The sequence below is a fragment of the Corythoichthys intestinalis genome, chromosome 12, assembly GCF_030265065.1.
Source record: "Corythoichthys intestinalis isolate RoL2023-P3 chromosome 12, ASM3026506v1, whole genome shotgun sequence".
In the NCBI taxonomy this organism is placed as follows: Eukaryota; Metazoa; Chordata; class Actinopteri; order Syngnathiformes; family Syngnathidae; genus Corythoichthys; species Corythoichthys intestinalis.
This window is the reverse complement of record NC_080406.1, coordinates 24,664,117-24,684,143: the sequence shown is the minus strand read 5'-3', so window position 1 is coordinate 24,684,143 and position 20,027 is coordinate 24,664,117. Positions and strand designations below refer to the sequence as shown.

General features: G+C 39.4%; 1 protein-coding gene across 3 annotated transcripts in view; it reads left to right on the top strand.

The window, feature by feature from the left end:
* LOC130926815 (electrogenic aspartate/glutamate antiporter SLC25A12, mitochondrial-like) overlaps positions 1-20,027 on the top strand; it is a 43,506-nt gene that overhangs the window by 16,053 nt on the left and 7,426 nt on the right. For all 3 annotated transcript variants that reach the window (XR_009066282.1, XM_057852066.1, XM_057852065.1), the window contains exons 6-13: positions 327-473; positions 5,002-5,140; positions 5,781-5,874; positions 9,134-9,218; positions 10,174-10,255; positions 14,215-14,373; positions 18,667-18,719; positions 18,933-19,013. Coding sequence is in view for 2 of the 3 variants with exons in the window: in XM_057852066.1 (XP_057708049.1) it covers positions 327-473; positions 5,002-5,140; positions 5,781-5,874; positions 9,134-9,218; positions 10,174-10,255; positions 14,215-14,373; positions 18,667-18,719; positions 18,933-19,013 (840 nt within the window). In the remaining variant the exon portion in view is untranslated. The remainder of the gene's footprint in view (positions 1-326; positions 474-5,001; positions 5,141-5,780; positions 5,875-9,133; positions 9,219-10,173; positions 10,256-14,214; positions 14,374-18,666; positions 18,720-18,932; positions 19,014-20,027) is intronic.

The following is a 20,027-nucleotide window of genomic DNA, read 5'->3' as shown; positions in this document are numbered from 1 at the left end:
ACCCACACGCTTGCTGGTACGCACGCACACACCTGCCAGTCGGCTCAGTAAGCGCTCCACTCTGTGTTCCGGGATCAGGCTTCTTGGGACATGGTTTCCATTAGTCTCCTGAGAGACATGGTGATTACCAAAGCCAGTGTCTCTCACTGTCACATCAGATGACTTTCACATCTGTGCAACGCTGACATTATTACACTTTCCTCCTTCAAGGTTCCATTTCACAGATCACTTATAGTGTGGCGCTCCTCATCACAGGAACTCTCTTTCATCGCCTTTTGTCAGCCTGACCCGCTCGCTCTCTTCTTGTCTCCCTTCCACTACTCTAGGAGCTGCAGCTGGAGCATGCCCGCCAGGCTTTTGCCCAAAAAGACAAAGAGAAAAGTGGCACCATCACGGCCTTGGACTTCAGTGACATCATGGCCACCATCAGGCACCATATGTTGACTCCATTTGTAGAGGAGAATCTGGTTTCTGTGAGTTGAAGAAAAATGTACAACAGAGGTTTGAAGTTCTTATAGTTTTTATTTGAAAGGGGGGGAAAGGCCATTCAATGAAACAACAGAAGAGCCTGTAGCTAGAATGTCCCAAAATTTCTGGTGACTTGAGTACCGTATTTTCCGCACTATAAGGAGCACCAAAAAGTCTTCAGTTTTCTTAAAAGCCGATAGTACGCTTTATAATCCGATGTGCCTTCTATACAGTGGGGCAAATAAGTATTTAGTCAACCACTAATTGTGCAAGTTCTCCCACTTAAAAATATTAGAGAGGCCTGTAATTGTCAACATGGGTAAACCTCAACCATGAGAGGCAGAATGTGGGAAAAAAAACAGAAAATCACATTGTTTGATTTTTAAAGAATTTATTTGCAAATCATGGTGGAAAATAAGTATTTGGTCAAAACCAAAAGTTCATCTCAATACTTTGTTATGTACCCTTTGTTGGCAATAACGGAGGCCAAACGTTTTCTGTAACTCTTAACAAGCTTTTCACACATTGTTGCTGGTATTTTGGCCCATTCCTCCATGCAGATCTCCTCTAGAGCAGTGATGTTTTGGGGCTGTCGTTGGGCAATACAGATTCTCAACTCCCTCCACAGATTTTCTATGGGGTTCAGATCAGGAGACTGGCTAGGCCACTCCAAGACCTTGAAATGCTTCTTACGAAGCCACTCCTTTGTTGCCCTGGCAGTGTATTTGGGATCATTGTCATGCTGAAAGACCCAGCCACGTCTCATCTTCAATGCCCTTGCTGATGGAAGGAGATTTTCACTCAAAATCTCTCGATACATTCATTCTTTCCTATACACAGATCAGTCGTCCTTGTCCCTTTGCAAAAAAAAAAAAAAAAACAGCCCCAAAGCATGATGTTTTCACCCCCATGCTTCACAGTGGGTGTGGTGTTCTTGGGATGCAATTCAGTATTTTTTCTCCTCCAAACACGAGAACCTGTGTTTCTACCAAAAAGTTATATTTTGGGTTCATCTGACCATAACACATTCTCCCAGTCCTCTTCTGGATCATCCAAATGCTCTCTAGCAAACCGCAGACGGGCCTGGACGTGTACTGGCTTCAGCAGGGGGACACGTCTGGCAGTGCAGGATTTGAGTCGCTGGCTGCGCATTGTGTTACTGATAGTAGCCTTTGTTTCTGTGTTCCCAGCTCTCTGTAGGTCATTCACTAAGTCCCCCCGTGTGGTTCTGGGATTTTTGCAGGGCCTGGACGTGTACTTTCTTCAGCAGGGGGACACGTCTGGCAGTGCAGGATTTGAGTCCCTGGCGGCGAATTGTGTTACTGATAGTAGCCTTTGTTACTGTGGTCGCAGCTCTCTGTAGGTCATTCACTAGGTCCCCCCGTGTGGTTCTGAGATTTTTGCTCACCGTTTTTGTTATCATTTTGACGCCACGGGGTGAGATATTGCATGGAGCTCCAGATCAAAGGAGATTATCAGTGGTCTTGTATGTCTTCCATTTTCTAATAATTGCTCCCATAGTTGATTCCTTTACACCAAGTGTTTAAGTGTTGTGGACAGGTGTCTTTTATACCGATAATGAGTTAAAACAGGTGCCATTAATAATGGTAAGGAGTGGAGCCCCGTTAGACCTCTTTAGAAGAAGTTAGACCTCTTTGACAGCCAGAAATCTTGCTTGTTTGTAGGTGACCAAACACTTATTTTCCACTCTAATTTGGAAATAAATTCTTTAAAAATCAAACAATGTGATTTTTTTGGTTTTTTTCTCCACATTCTGTCTCTCATGGTTGAGGTTTACCCATGTTGACAATTACAGGCCTCTGTAATCTCTTCAAGTATGAGAACTTGCACAATTGGTGGTTGACTAAATACTTAAATGCCCTGCTGTATGGATCAATATTAGGTAATCATGGTATGACATTCCCATAACGTAACTTTATCTAGTGGATGCACAATGCAACCCCAATAACTACTACTACTGCGCCTTATAATGCAGCTTGCCCTATACAGGTAGTCCCCGGGTTACGACGTACCCTACTTGTGTGATTTCGACTTTACGCCAGAGTCTCGTCAACCATTTTGTCTCCAGTCTTTTTTTTGTCCCATAAACTGTAACTTATTGTACCTTACAGCAGCTTACTCCATCTAGTCCGATCAATATACAAATTTAGTAGATTAAATTTGGCTAGCAAAACTCTACTAGCTTAAATGCTATGAATGCTAACGTATTTACAATTCTCATAGTAAATCGCTCACACATAACTCCACAAACTGGAGCTCTAAACTTGCATGCAAACATATAATAGCAGAAAGTACTTACAGCCTTATTTGGGCCAAACCAGGGCGCAGCTGTCCTTTATCCATGTTAGAGTGTGTGAGCTCATCAGTCTAGCCAGACCGAACGCTGCCACCAGAGGAGAGTATATCCTCCATCCTTAAACAAAATACAATACTTTTGGACTTTTTGAATACTTATTTTGATATTCCAAGCGTTAATTCTGACTTGCGCTGAAATTCGGGTTACGTCGCCAGCGTATTGACAATCCTATTAGAAAATACAAGTAGTTTAAATCACCAGTGTCATGGTGATACGATTCGGTGTCGATTCTTTGGACAACAATATTTGGCGATATTACAAAATCCGCAAGGAGAGTCTTGATTATGTCCGATGATGCGGCTGGCGAGCTTTGTCAGTGCAAGTAGCAGCTAAGATGTTCAACCATCCATGCAGCCGAGATGTCTTACATTCCATTGTTGGGTGTAAATGGTCCTGCTGTAATCACACCATAGGTGTTCTCTTAACAACAAGTTGATATATACATGGAAATAAGTCGCCATTGTTTATCTACACCTAAAGACTCAGAAATAGAGCTTTTGGAATGCTAACACAACGCTAAAGTTGGATTTGTGTTGGAGCACACGAGAACTCAAGAGCGTTGTCATAATGGAACACTCGCGCTAGTTGTTAGAAACCATTAATGCACTTCAAGTGGCAACGTCATCATTAAAGCTGGCTTTTGGAACAAATTACATGAAAATAAAACATTTTTTAAATTTTTCATTGCGATAGAATGAAGCTCGTTTGTTTAAAAAAAAAAAAGCCGCTCCATTATAAAAGCGTAGGGTTGAAATGGAGAGGAAAAAATGGCGGCTTATTGTCCGAAAATTAAGGTACTTTTTTTTTGTGATCGTAGGAAAAGGCCACACTGGGCAATTGCCTCTGACGCCTGTATCAAAAACCGCCACTTCAAGCTTCGGGCAACACACAGAATAAAAATTAATATATTTAACAGTACTCAGTAATCCCAGAAGATTATAGATAGATGTCACCAGGATTGTAAAGACGTCTGTTGTCCTGCCATTTCATCATATTCCACCAAGAGGACTGTGGCTGCATTTTAGGCTAAACATAGTGTTTTATATGGTTACAGGTGGGTGAAAAGAAGTGTTTTATTTTGGAGAAATGAATAGCTTTCTGGTCTGTCGCAAAGTGGCTCTCCGCCGCTGAGCATCAGTTTTCAACAAGTAAAGCTACTTGTGTGGCATTTCTTATCTCCCTGAAAAAGAATACTACTGTCATTCTCGCACTATAAGGCGCACCTGGCTATAAGCCGCTACCCACCAAATTTGGCAAGTAAATGGCATTTGTTCATAGATGAGCCGCACTGTACTATAAACCGCAGCTGTTCTCACTGTATTCTGGGATATTTACACCAAAAGATATTAACAGGTAAGACTTTGACAGCGGCATCATACGACTGTCATAAGACCAAATGAACCACAATTTTTGAACCAATTGGCTGCAAAGCTTCATTGCTTCAAGAAGCTTTATTTGGCCATCACTGCTCTCTTGGGGGAGACAGTCAACCTCTACTGCCACCTGGTGTCAACACTGCTGTTGTCCAACATGCCTAGCATGCATTGCAACACTGGAGATGTCAATAGCAATCAAAATTCATGTACTGTGCTAATTATTTCTTCAGTTACTGCTCTGGTTTTTTTATTAATTGCTAGTTATGTTATTTGGTAACACTTTATTTGACAGTGGCGCCATATGACTGTCATTAGACAATCATAATTATGACATGACTCTGTCATGAGTATTTATGAATGCTTATGACAGATGTCATTTAGCTGGCAAATTATCTCACTTTTGAATGGATGTAAAAGATCCAAGCTGGACAAAAATGGAGTTAGTGACATAATTTGCTGGATGACACTTAATGATACCTGTCATAAGCATTCAGTAATGCCCGTGATTGTGTCATGTCATAATTACGACGGTCTTATGACAGTGTTATGATGCCGCTGTCAAATAGTGTTACCTATTAACCCAAAAAAATCAACAAATAAGCTGCACTTGACTAAAAGCCACAGGATTCATAATGAAGGAAAAAAGTAGCCGCTTTTCGTCTGAAAATTACGGTAATTGCAGCACAGTGTTGTCAATGATTGGTCATCAGTTGCCAAATTTTCCCACCTTCAAAATAGAGGACCTAGCGCAGCTTCTGACATATTTCGCTATTTCTCCAGGCTGCTGGAGGAAGCACCTCCCACATGGTGAGCTTCTCCTACTTCAACGCCTTTAACGCCCTCCTCAACAACATGGAAATGATTCGAAAGATTTACAGCACCGTAGCCAGCACATTTAAAGACACGCTGGTCACCAAAGGTAATCCCGATCCAACTCGCCACCTCACCACTGACACGATTTGCTCCTCTTCGTGACTGAATAATAATCAGCATGGATTTTTGTTTTGTAGCTGTGTGATCATGTTTAACTGTCTTGACAGAATGGTGTGAGTGACCACACAGCGAACATTTTCTGTAGCACTAAATTACTAAGGTAAATGAAAACGTTGAACCCGGTAATCAGACCACTTCCCCTACATGTAGATCTGTGTAACTGATAGTCATGCTGTCAGCCACCATCCACTCCTCAGTGTTTCCTGTTCAGATACTCCAATTCTGTCCCATTCCCCGTTGTAGTATTTGCAAATAATTGAGGGTAAGTTAGCATAGCTTTAAATAGCTTTCACTTTTCAGTCGTGAAAAATCTTAAAATGGAACGTCATCTGAGTGTTACTGAAAAGAGAAATTTGAAAGTACTGTCAGTGTAGATCATCGTTGATTTAAAAGCGTACAATTTCCTAGAAGGGTATGCCTACCATGTACCTTCATTTAACTTAAAATTAAATGGTATTTGCAAATACTAACCAGTAGATATAGAAACAGTCAACTGGTATTATGGGACAAAACAATCATCTTGATATCTTCTTCTTTTTTTTTTTTTAAATTTTTGATCATTTTAGAAGAATTTGTCCATGCTGCCAATAAGTTTGGTCAAATCACACCAATGGAAATCGACATTCTCTACCAACTTGCTGGTCTCCACACTCACTCGGGGTAGGTTTTACAATGTTGTTGTATCATGCCAATTTGTTGTGTTGATAATGTGTTACACTTTAAAACATGTTCATTTGTTGTTGTCTTTATTAGTCTCCAAGATCTCAGAATGAGCCAAAAGGGTATTTCTTTAAAATATTTTCACATTTTGTCTAACAATTTTCCCACTAGCTAGAGTAACTATACATTACTTAAGCTTTAAACCACTTGAGTATTGAAATGCATGCAAAAAGTCTTTAAAAAAAAAAAAAAAAAAAAAAAAAAAAAGTTCTATTAATTTCACTTTTAGTATTAGTACTGCATCTTTACTTTCATCACTTTGCTAATTTACAAAATAATGACAATTTTCTATCCCCCCACCTCTCACTGATAGGATTTTGCACGGGAATATGCAGATGTGTATTAAGGAGATTGAGTTTCTTTTTTTGTGGATAAACTCTGTTTTGGATTAGTATATTAATAATACTTTCATGTTAAAGAAAAAACCTGTAATAAAACCACTTCATTATCTTAACATCACCCAAACATAGTACCTGAAATGCTTGCAATTATCTTTAGCTTGATCCCATTCTCCCATAAATCACTAGAAACATTCCAAACATTACAAATTCTGCTACTTCTTTATCTAGAGAAAATACGATACATCTGTATGTTATTAACATGCAGTTGTACAAATAATAGCTGGCTCCTAGTGAACACATCTTAAACAAACATTGTATAACCTCAAAAGTAGAATAACTAAATACACTATACATGGAAATTTGCTATACTGAGATAATTATGTTTAGTGGATCCATGTACAGTGCCTTGCAAAAGTATTCGGCCCCCTTGAACCTTGCAACCTTTCGCCACATTTCAGGCTTCAAACATAAAGATATAAAATTTTAATTTTTTGTCAAGAATCAACAACAAGTGGGACACAATCGTGAAGTGGAACAACATTTATTGGATAATTTAAACTTTTTTAACAAATAAAAAACTGAAAAGTGGGGCGTGCAATATTATTCGGCCCCCTTGCGTTAATACTTTGTAGCGCCACCTTTTGCTCCAATTACAGCTGCAAGTCGCTTGGGGTATGTTTCTATCAGTTTTGCACATCGAGAGACTGACATTCTTGCCCATTCTTCCTTGCAAAACAGCTCGAGCTCAGTGAGGTTGGATGGAGAGTGTTTGTGAACAGCAGTCTTCAGCTCTTTCCACAGATTCTCGATTGGATTCAGGTCTGGACTTTGACTTGGCCATTCTAACAACTGGATACGTTTATTTTTTAACCATTCCATTGTAGATTTGGCTTTATGTTTTGGATCATTGTCCTGTTGGAAGATAAATCTCCGTCCCAGTCTCAGGTCTTGTGCAGATACCAACAGGTTTTCTTCCAGAATGTTCCTGTATTTGGCTGCATCCATCTTCCCGTCAATTTTAACCATCTTCCCTGTCCCTGCTGAAGAAAAGCAGGCCCAAACCATGATGCTGCCACCACCATGTTTGACAGTGGGGATGGTGTGTTCAGGGTGATGAGCTGTGTTGCTTTTACGCCAAACATATCGTTTTGCATTGTGGCCAAAAAGTTCAATTTTGGTTTCATCTGACCGGAGCACCTTCTTCCACATGTTTGGTGTGTCTCCCAGGTGGCTTGTGGCAAACTTTAAACGAGACTTTTTATGGATATCTTTTAGAAATGGCTTTCTTCTTGCCACTCTTCCATAAAGGCCAGATTTGTGCAGTGTACGACTGATTGTTGTCCTATGGACAGACTCTCCCACCTCAGCTGTAGATCTCTGCAGTTCATCCAGAGTGATCATGGGCCTCTTGGCTGCATCTCTGATCAGTTTTCTCCTTGTTTGAGAAGAAAGTTTGGAAGGACGGCCGGGTCTTGGTAGATTTGCAGTGGTCTGATGCTCCTTCCATTTCAATATGATGGCTTGCACAGTGCTCCTTGAGATGTTTAAAGCTTGGGAAATCTTTTTGTATCCAAATCCGGCTTTAAACTTCTCCACAACAGTATCTCAGACCTGCCTGGTGTGTTCCTTGGTTTTCATAATGCTCTCTCCACTTTAAACAGAACCCTGAGACTATCACAGAGCAGGTGCATTTATACGGAGACTTGATTACCAACAGGTGGATTCTATTTATCATCATCGATCATTTAGGACAACATTGGATCATTCAGAGATCCTCACTGAACTTCTGGAGTGAGTTTGCTGCACTGAAAGTAAAGGGGCCGAATAATATTGCACGCCCCACTTTTCAGTTTTTTATTTGTTAAAAAAGTTTAAATTATCCAATAAATGTTGTTCCACTTCACGATTGTGTCCCACTTGTTGTTGATTCTTGACAAAAAAATTAAATTTCATATCTTTATGTTTGAAGCCTGAAATGTGGCGAAAGGTTGCAAGATTCAAGGGGGCCGAATACTTTTGCAAGGCACTGTACATTCAGCTCGAGGAACGGATTCACCTACAGTGATCCCTCGCAACTTCACGCCATCAGTCCAACGCAATTTTTTCAATTAAAAAAAAAAAAATACAGATGAGCTATCCCTCCTGCTCCTTTTCTTAGTCAGGCAGTGCACTGCAGTTTCTTATTAAAATGAACTATGCCAGAGATGCCTGGAAGCCGAAACTTCAAAGCACCACATGCGTCAATCATTGTTTAACTTGTTAAACTGTTGCAGTGGCAACTCATTGTGTGTAAGTAAGCAGCTTGAGCGGATTTGAGTGGACTCACTCAATGAGGCATTTATTAAGGACAAGCATTTTTCTGCTTGATTCTTATTTAAAAATAATTTGGCAGGACAGTGACATGTTTAAAATGTATCATAATTATTACATTTGAAGTGCTTAAATACCATTTATTAAAATATATATACATACATTTTTTTGATTATTTAATGTATCTCACACAAAAAAAATATTTTTGGGTGGGGGAGCGCTACCTCGCGGTTTTTCACTTATCGCAGCAGGTTCTGGTCCCCATTAACTGCGAAAAATGGGGGATCACTGTATTTTTGGATTTTTATCAATAGTTTTAATAGTTTTTTTTTTTTTTAACTTTCTCATTTTTTATGAACCATGTTGAAAATTTTGTAGCATTGCTTATTGAAAAGTTTTTGGGGTCTAGAAAACTAAAACATTCCCGATGCATTTTAAATGGCCGTCAATTATTTATGTATTTTCTGCAAACTGTTGCATCACGAGACACAAGGCTGTATTTTTTCCTACATAAATTACCCGGTCTACCTTGTTGTTTTTTTGTTAAGGCGGCTCAACCAAAGTGACATCGACAGGATAGCCCCGTTGGAGGAAGGAGACATGCCTTACTACCTTGCCGAGGCACCAAGACAGGTAGCCTAATTGACACCTTGTATCACATTCTGACGCCTTTTATCTGTGCTTCTCTTGGAGGACCTCTGCCAGAAAAATAAATAAATAAAAGCCTAAAGAGGATGATCAGTAAGTGAATTAGCAGAGTGCCCGCATGTTTTTCTCCCCTTGTGAAGTGCATTACTTAAACTCCCAGATGAAAGTAGAGCAATTACATTTATAGAAGAGGAATGGATTGTTGCACCTCTCCATGAAAAGCTCTTCTCACACACATTCATCTGCGTGCTGATAAAAGGCAGACCCCTTTAGCAATGTCTGCTAATGGCATGAAGGAGTTGAGGAGGGCTCAAGGTGGCTCAGAGAACAACACTCTTGTCTTCACTGGATGACATGCTTCCATACTGGGCTGCGGTCAGAGCTACCAGGCCAGCGGTGCTCTCGGGACGTCCGGAATCGGATTCCTCCCATCCCGGGGCCTGCCCTTAGCGGAAGTATGCTAATTGTCTTAAACCTTTGATCAAGTTTTGAATCTTGATAGCAGGCAACCAAGCATCTGGCAACAGGCAGGGGGGGAGCAGCAATATGTTGTGCTCACGTCTGGGAGAAGTTACCACTTCAACACACACACGGGGTCTCACACATACTTGTAGATATTTATCTGAACATGGAAAAGGCTTGTGGGGCTAATCTGTTCCCCTGCGCCGCTGTGAAAACAAAGAGGCCCTGCGTTCAACATCATACATATATGTAGCCGTGCACGCAGATAAGAAGGAAAACATGCATCAGCTCCTTCACATGTAGCTTCTGGGGAACACTCCAGGTCATTTGGTCAAAGACTAACTCCAGAAGGGCATTGTCCTACCTACTGTTGAGTTTCTTTCCATCCACATTGTATCTGGTTCCGAACAGTTTAACAGCCTTCTTCTGATCCTGTTTTTCCCCCCACTCATATGACCTCTCATTTTCTCCCGCATAGTACACTCACGAATCGTCCCAGCCCGTCTGGCTCCAGGTTGCGGAGTCTGCCTACAGATTCACTCTGGGCTCAATTGCTGGAGGTGAGTGACACGTCTGCCGCCGAGCGGGGTAACATTAGCCGGCCAGACGGACGGGCCCGAGATTCCGGGGCCAACCATTGTGCCGCGGAATGAGGAGCCGTGATCTGAGGCTGCCGCATTGTACGGCTGCCTCCGCCGACTGCTCCGGGCTGTCGTCGGGGCTAGAGCTCCAGAATGACACAAATGTTCCGTAGCCGCTCTCCCTGGAATCTAATTACTTAGTACACTAGAAGGACTTGATATGAGGAATCTTTGGCCCTGAGATTGGAGCAGATATTGTGTGTGATGTGTATTCAAACCAATTTAAATCAGTGTGGCAGTCATCAATCACAAGACTGGACTGAGCCACAAGGCAGGGCTGAGCAATGAAGATCAAGATCAGATCCAAAAATATTTTAGGTTTTTCTTTGTGATGTTACATTTTTAATCCAACATAACATGATGCTGATGGATTCTCAAAAGTTTGAAAGATTTTGAACTGTCCCTCAGAGTCCAATGTTGATAGATTTCAAGCAATGTATTACATGTAAGTCATAGCAGTCAGCACATATAATGAAAATCCCACATAATGTGCATTGAAATACAAAATATATAATATTTTTTTGAGCGCCTGCTAGCTTAATGCCAATGTTTAATGGAAAATGGCATTGAAGTGCAAATGAAAATTAGCATCGCACTGCCGGCAACATAAAGCCAAATGTTCACACAACAAATGCCTTGGGAACATTTATAGATAAGGACAATAACAACGCTCAAGTGCATTTGGTCTTTGCACGCTGCCGCAAAAAAGTTTTTATCAACCATCAAATGTCTTTAAAAACAAATAATAATAAAATAATAATCAATAAAAGCTTCTTCCACAATTATAATAATGCCTTCACTTCGCTGCCCAGTGCTGCCTCCTTGTGGCCAAGGTGTGCCCACACTAAAGGCGGTTAATTTAATGTTAAGGGAATTTCAAATATTTTTCTATTATTTGTATTCATTTATTTAATTATCATTTATTCTGTATGTTCATACAATGTCACTGTGAATCAGTGTAATGAAAAAGATGCATATTTCAAAGTATTGGTGTCTCAAAGGGAGTCTTATTCTAGGTGGCAGTTCTTTTTTGTTACATTTATCTCAAAAAATGATCGTTATTTGTGAATCAGATGTATTTTTACATTTATGTATTCAAGAATTCATCATAATGTTCCAAATTAGTTTCTTTTTATGATTGACTTTGTATTTTTTTGTAATTTGGGGTCTACTGTTTGAAATATTGCCCATTAGAAGTGTAATTTGCAAGAGTTATAGTATTTACTGCTACTTTTTTATTAACTCGCTCACTACCAAATGTCGGGTCACAAGACATCCCTTTCTTTCAAGCGCCACAGAATATTGTCTTCCAAGGCTACATGAACAAATAACTTACAAAACGAAAGATTAGACCATCTCGCGTCATATAAAGTTTTTTTTTAATACTTTGTTTTCATTATTTAGTTATAAGCAGTTGAATATTTTAACTTTAAACTTTAGTAGTGATTACTTTCATATTTGAATTAAATGTTTACAACTCTCCATTATGTTACTGTTGTAGATTCATTAAAAATACTAATAAAAACAATAATAATTTGAAGAAGAAAAAAAAAGGAAAACCGAAGTTTAAAAAAATAAATCTTAAAAATAACATTTTTTTTGGCCAGATCGTCCAGCCTTGCAAAAGTGGTGTTTTGAGTGTTAGCTCATTGGCTGCCATTGACCAGGATGGACGACAGATTTATTTGAACTAGAATGGTTGGAATTGAATGATGATGATTCAATGCCATTGACGGCGATAGATGTTGCGTCTGTTTTGAGTGGGAGGGGCTGTCACTGATCGAATAGATTGGATGTCTGTTGCTGTCAATCAGAGCAGATCTGATTTATCTGGTTCACCGTGGCTGCCATCGACGAAGATGAGACCTCCAGTCCATTTTGACTATTTCAAAGATTCTTTAGGTTACAATGATACAGTGATTCGATTCAGGGACGTAATAAGTTACTACATTTAACAATGTTTAATTTTAATGAAAACAAACAACAACAACAAAAAATTGTGCTGAAACATTTATTTATTGATAATTTTTTACAATGAAAGAGAGAACTCATAATTTGAGAGGATATGGAGACTTCAAAATACCCAAAATTCGAACAACTCGTAAAAGTTTTTGTGTTTCTGTGTGTGGAGTGAATCTTTGGAATAATCTGGGAATGCAACACAAGCAATGCCAAACTATCTACAGATTTAAATGGTTATACAAATTTATGGTTTGGTCACAGTATACTGATTTAAAGTCTTAATTACATCATTAAGTTGTCTCGGTATGAGTGCTGGTTGTTTCTTACCATTGCTGGTATATTGCCCGTTACCATTGTTGGTAAAGTTATTGTTGCCATTTATAATTTGTTTGTCCTGTGTGTGTGGCCTTTACCATAGTTGGTATGGTTTTACTTTCATTACCATGTTGGTATGAAATTGTTTTTGGGTTTGGGTGTTACCTGTGGCAACTTCATGTCAAGGGACAACATTTGTTAAAAAATGAAATTGTACATAACTGTTTGAACTGATTTTTGGTTGCCTACATTTTTGGAAGGAAGAAGCAAGATTTTTTGTTGTTGTTCCTAATTAAATGAGAATAGGGGTGGGATTAAATAAGTTTTGTTCTTCCCACTCCTTTTCAGGCATGTAGTTGATGTTGCTATGTTACTTAGTTTTGCTGCTCTTTTTCTTATATGATTATATGAGCTGTATATACTTGCTGTCTTGACAAGGAAAATCATGGCCTGAAATAAACAAATGAATGAATTAGTAATTTGAAATAATTCTGAGCTATTTTGATTCACTTGCGCTCAACCAATAGATATATCAATCCAGATCGACATTACACCCTTACTACTTGTGCTTCGACTGACTTGCTTTATGGCATAGCATACACAATCACAGTTGTTGTCCTTGCTATCACTAGTAACCTCATTGAGCACAGACAAACGTGCACACACATGTACATTCAGCAAAAGACCAGGCAAGAATAACTCATTGGCTGCCATAGACAGAAATAGATGTTCAATCCATTTCAACTTGGGGGGCTGGCAGTGATTATACACATTTTTTTTAAGCAGGTGTCAAGCACTGGTGAAATTTTATGCATTTTTATTTTTTTTCCAATCAGCTCACGACCTTAAGAATAAGAAGTGCTGACCAATGTAACTTGATATTAGCGAAGGGACTGTTTCTGTAGCCAATCAGATTTTAACACTATTAAGACCGTGGGGCTGGGGTAAGGCTGAAATGATGTTCAAATGACATTTTCTTGGCGTGATTTAATTTAAAAAAAAATAGAGTGAGGTAAAACAAGAAGTTTTAGGAAAAGTCATGAACGCACGACACTGTAAATTGAACAGGCACAGAGATTTTTTTTCTGGGTGTTGGGTCACTTGACCCAGCCCCACAGTAATATCGCTTAAATTCATCCTTACGGGGCTAGAGCACTGCTCCTTGACAATGACAGCATCCCCACCGCTTGATTGGTTGGTCAGAGCCAATTCGAAAAGTAAAAAACATCTGTAATAATTAGCACACATTCATACATTTAACTCGTTCACTGCGTTTCAGTCAAATATCTAATTAACTGGGAAAGCTAGTGCTGAATTAAAAAAATCAACCCTTTGGCAGATTATAATGTAGTTGATTTAAGTACATTTTTGCCTTGTCATTATACAAATATTGATTCTGAACAACTCCAGTTCAGAAAATGTTCATTGGGTTTTTCTATAGTATTGATGGTTACTATAATTGCAGCGCAATGCTTGAAGTAAATTAAGGCCCAGGTAGCGAACACACGGCCTGTGACCTCCATCCAGTTAGTTGTATGATTGTGTAGTTGTATACATACATGTCAAGTGACTATCTACGAACTAATATGTGTGTTTTCTAGCCACGGGTGCCACAGCTGTGTATCCTATCGATCTGGTCAAGACTCGCATGCAGAACCAGCGGTCTACGGGCTCATTAGTGGGCGAGCTAATGTACAAGAACAGCTTCGACTGTGCTAAAAAAGTCCTGCGCTATGAGGGTGTCTTTGGCTTCTACAGAGGTAATCCCATGACTCATTATTGTTATTATATGTTGGGGACGAAAACATCACACGCCAAACAAATTGCTGTGTTGTGAATGCACCAGAGAGTGTCAGGGCGCTAATGTCGGCAGCACGCTTTGCTAATTGATACCAGAAACCTTTCAGCCTCCCATTGGTGGTTAAAAAAAAAGCAAGAACCAGTGGTCACGTTTTCATTATGTCCAAGCGGCGGAGTTGCAGTGTCGCATGATCATGTTTAGACCGGACAGCGGTAATGGCACAAACACTTTCACCCTGGGGCGCTTCACGTGGAAGAAGTTAAGACCACCACCTACTGATTCTTCCACCCACACAGCTCTTTGTCCCTCCTTCTCACTTGATGATTGAAGCACTCGCCTGTTATTCTGGCAGCATCACAGTAGCAGTCACTCAGCAGCTCCTGCATAAGCAGAGTCAGCTTGATGAAATATGCTGCATGAAACACCCCTTTGCTGTTCATGACCACATTACTTGTGCATTACTTGACTGTTCCTCATTGGCATTGATGTTAATTGATAAACCCTTAACACATTATAAGGAAAAAAAATGACAGGTATGGCATCCCTATATTAGAGCACTTAGGATGATCAACAGTAGGGCTGAACGATATTGGGAAAAACTGACATTGCGATTTTTGAGGGGTTTGCGATACAATGCAATATTAAAAATTTAGGAATTTTCACCAGACTTGAATAGCTCTGTTTGGGAAGACTTTGGTTGACTCACTATGACCACATTGTATTCATTAAAGGTGTCCCAGACCGATCAAATGATCGGAAATCGGGCCGATCACGGCATTTTTCAGAGGATTGGAATCGGGTGAAAAGGATCAGGTTTTTAATTACAAAAAATGTATGTTTTCCTGCTTCATGATCATACAGCCTCTCATGCTCGATCCTGAACAGCAGTACGGCCAAACTGTTTGCCTTGGTCACCAGTGCAGCTGGCGTTTGGTACTTAAAGTAACGATGATTGATAGGTTTATAGCTTTGATCTGGCCAGAGACAACTTGGTAGCTCTATGATCAAATGCACAAAAGTGTTAATCATCGTTAAGCTTGGTACACAGTCTAAAGTGTGTTGTGGCAACTTATTCATTGTAAGTGAGAGGCTGTTCTTGGCAGCGTGAGCGTTAAATTACAAAAAAAAAAAAAAAAAAAAACTTTCAGATTCTCAAAATCAGGTGACTTGGACTCTGACTCTGGTGCAAAAATATGCGATTGGGACATCCTTTGTAATCATATAATACTGTTTAATCCAGGTTAAGGGGGTTTATCTGTGAATGATGAAAATAGGTGTATATAAAAAGGATCCAGGAAGCCATGACTCTGAACAATTGTGGCTTTTACGAAGAAAAACAAAAGTTTACACAAAAAAAACAATCGCACGTTGTGCGATGAAACTATTGCGCATGCGCACATTGCAATGGCCATGTTCAAACCATATATTGTGCAGGCCTAATCAAAAATATGGACAGCGCTTTTACGTGACATAAATTAGGTAAGACGTCATTAGACGCCACTAGACGTCTCAGTAGAGGCAAGCTGCATCAACGTTATCGTGTGCTGTGCCTGTAATGTATGGGCTGTCTGCAAAAATAATCAAACTGCTGTGTTTCACTGTATACCCTAATCATATGTAAAGCACACGATAATTCTGGATGCTAACCATCTCCACAGTGAGATTGGTATAAGTTGGATCACACAATAGTTTACCGTTAAAATCTGCAAACATTTTTTTAACATCACTAGAGCAGGAGAGTGCTGTCACTAGCGAAGTTGACACATAAATGCTACTCTCGTCTGATCCCGTCTTTCCTGTTCATTTTGCTTTTGCTGCTCGTTTTGTGAAATACCGACAGGGCTGTCCTACCTTATTAATGTTCCGCTCAGGTTCAAAATGGAAGGGCAGAACCGACGACATGTTTATGTAGTTAAAGAGTGACACTGTGGAAGTCCGGCAGCATGGCCATGTGACATCATCGCCATGCGACGTCAACAACAATTGCGACCTACATGTTATAAACTAATTCTACAAATTTTATTAAAACGAAAACATTAAGAAGGGTTTCAATATCAAATTAGTAGAACTCATACTAACATTTATCTTTTAAGAATGTGTCTTTCCAGCCGTGGTTTCCTTTCATGGCTACAGAAGGTGACGCAGACTAAGAGAAAGACAGATGTATTGCAAAGATACAGAAACTATAAAGAGTGTGTGCCTATTTTCTTTGCTATTTTTTTAGTGCCGTGTTTTTTTTTTTTCTTTTTTTTTTGTAGTACACCAGCATTTAAGTGCTATACGGACTGTCATTTTTTGGGGTTTAAACATTATATCTTCTGTTATCATAGTTCTGAGAATTTTGTGATTTGCATATTTGAATTCTTTATGCAACCATATTTCACATGGACATCATTTATATTAAACTTAGTCTTTCCGTTTTATTCTTTGGCTACTGTATGCGGTAATACATGTGTCATTCATTTTGACTGGGAGAGCAGGCAGCGATTGAATGATGAATGGCATTGAATTATTTCATCAGCCATCAGTCAGGTTGTGCTCATGTCATTCTTAGGATTTAGACATAAGTTCTCAAATCGACCATATACAGTAATCAATAAAATTATTGGTCTTGCAAAAAGTTGTTAAACCTATTAGGAAGACCAGTTGTCCTCTGCATGCACTTTTGTGGACTTGTTCATCCACTCTTCTCAGACTGGAGTTCCAATGCTGTAATTGCCTCACAATTTGCATCAGTTATGATATTGTCTCTCTTTACCAAAAACAAAAAAACAAAAAAAAAAGTTCATACCCACAGATAGATAAACCATTTACTACACACAAGTCCCTACCTTAGATTTGGACCATTTAAAAGCTGTTATTTATGATGGTGACATCAGTCGCATAAAGATGCCATGTGAGCATTTTTTTTTCTTCTAGATTTGCTTTTCTGAAAATTTAGGCAATTTTTTGTGAATGAAAAGTTATATTGAAGAATAAAAGGTTGTAATAAAGTTCTTGTGAGTTGTAACTTAATAACATTGTATAGTGACAAATTATGTCAACCTTAAAATATAAAACTTATTTTCCCATGTTTATTTTTCAAAAAAAAAAAAAAAAAAAAACTTCCTGTAACACAGACATGTCCAAAGTCCGGCCCAGGGGCCAAATGCGGCCCGTGGTCAAATTTCATCTGTCATAAAATCAATAACGTCTGGCCCGCGCACACTTCATAAATTGGTCAGCAGTACAGCTACCAGCATATGCTTACACACTAAATGCTGCTCCTCATTGACCCACTAAAAGGCAGCAGCACTCTAAGCAACATTACCCCGTGTGATCCTTTATCTCCAATTTTTTAAAATAGTGACTGTCAACAAAAAAAGTTGACTGCGACGGCCGACGCTTCAAGGATTGGTGGAAATTGGACTATTTCTTCACTAAAATACACAACAACTGTGTCTGCCTCATTTGCAAAGAGACAGTCGCTGTTTTTAAAGGGTTCAAAATGTGAGGCGATATTACCAAACGAGACACGCTGACATGTACATGTAGATTACAGGGAAGATACGCAGCGAGAAATTGAAGCAACTTGAAGCTAGTTCAATTTCACAGCAGCAGTATTTTGCAAGAGCCCGAGAGTCGAAAGAGAACCCCACAAAGGCCAGTTGCGAGATTGTTGAAATTATGAATTAAAAAAAAAAAAAAAAAAAAAAAGCAAATGTGACGCACAGAATGGGTTGCTAAAATTTGCTTAAATATATTGTTCCACGTAAAGGACGTCAGCCAAGGTCGGCCCCACACATTTTTACAACACCAAATCTGCCCCCCTCTGCAAAAAGTTTGGACACCCCTGCTGTAACACAATGAACTTCTGCAATATTTTGATTTTAAGGTCTCATGGGTTACATTGTGAATAAATGTTTTCTCTGGCTTAAAAGATTTTGCATTCTATCAATTCCATATTGACATTTCGTTTGCTTCAGTTTTCAAATAGAATTTCAAACACTTCAATTATCACATTAATAAATTGCACTGAAATTGTCATGCGTGACGAATGTTTGATGTCAGATATTGTGAGACTTTGATGCAAAATGTTAATTTTGAATCGTACAATCGTTGATTCTCAGAGGTTTTACTGAATAGACGTATGTGAACAGGATTCTCTGATTTCTATTGTTCCGCCGATTGCTTGGTAAAGATTACACATTAATTTCACTATGGCCTCAGACTACCAGCTCTCCTAATGGTATCTATGAATAATATTTTGCAGGTCTCCTCCCACAGATCATTGGTGTGGCCCCGGAAAAAGCCATCAAACTCACGGCAAGTGATTCCCTGCTTTAGTGTGTGCCCAAAAGCTGCAGTCAAGAACTAGCTTTGTGGATGAAAAACATGCATGGTGGCAGACGCTTTTTGCAATCAAGAACACAGCTCCAAGCACAAGATAATGTTGATGCTTCGCTATCAAGGGCGGGATTGCGTCTCATCTGCTTTTTTTCCTTGTCTCACCACCCACCCTACCCCCCCTCCTCTCAGACGAATGATTTCGTCCGAGACAAGTTCACCAGACAAGATGGTTCCATCCCTCTGGCTGCTGAAATCTTAGCTGGTGGATGTGTAAGGACAACTTTAGCATAATTATTTTTTACAGTCATTATATTAACTAAGGTATTTCAAATAACTATTTTGTCAAATACACAATAAAATGAATGTGTAATTTGTATTGTGACAAACAAATATTCATTGAAAATATTCATTGTCACTTATAGATTTAAAAATAAAAATGTGCCTTTTACATCATCTTACATCTGCTATGTGTAATACAAATGGAAACAATGACAGATTGTTTGTCATATTTTGGCTCTTTGGTTTTAGGGGCAGAGCATTCACAGTCACTTTCTGATTTTCGTGACATTTACAGGTCACTTCCTGTTGAGTTTGAGTCGCTGCCTATTCATTTGGGAAATTCCTGGTTCACTTTCTGTTCTGTAACCCAAAATCAACAGGAAGTGACTGAAAATCAACAGGTAATGACCTGAAATGATCCAAAATTACCTTGTTGCCTTGCATTGGCTGCCACTGACGGCTGTAGAAGTGGGAGGGGCCCGTTTGAAGTGGGAGGGGTTCATTCGGTGCCACCCTCTCGGTTCAAATAGATTAGATGTCTACTAGTGATAAACTTACAGCAGAAGTATGGAAATAGCTTGTTTTTCTGTTTATTATTTTGTTGAATATCCTAAAATAATTTCCAGACCAATGTATTGCTAATCGTTGTATCGCCATATCGTGAGATCATCATCGTAAGCTTTGGATCACAAATTGTATCGTATCGTGAGGTAACAAGAGGTTTCCAACATCCCACCCCTATTTGGTTTGGCTAAGTGAAGGAAGCCGCAAGCTATAATGTCATTATCTCTTGAGCTGCCATTGATGCCTTCGGATGGCACTGAAAGCGGTTAACTGATTTCTCCCTTGGCCCTTTATAGACTAATCCGAATAGAGATTTGTGGATGTGGCTCTCTAGTTGTGGCCACAATTAATGGGGTGTTAATACACCTCAGTAGCAGCCTAGCGTCAGTCAATATAAACAGTAACATTAGCTCTTGCTAGTGTTGCCAACTCCCTGAAAAT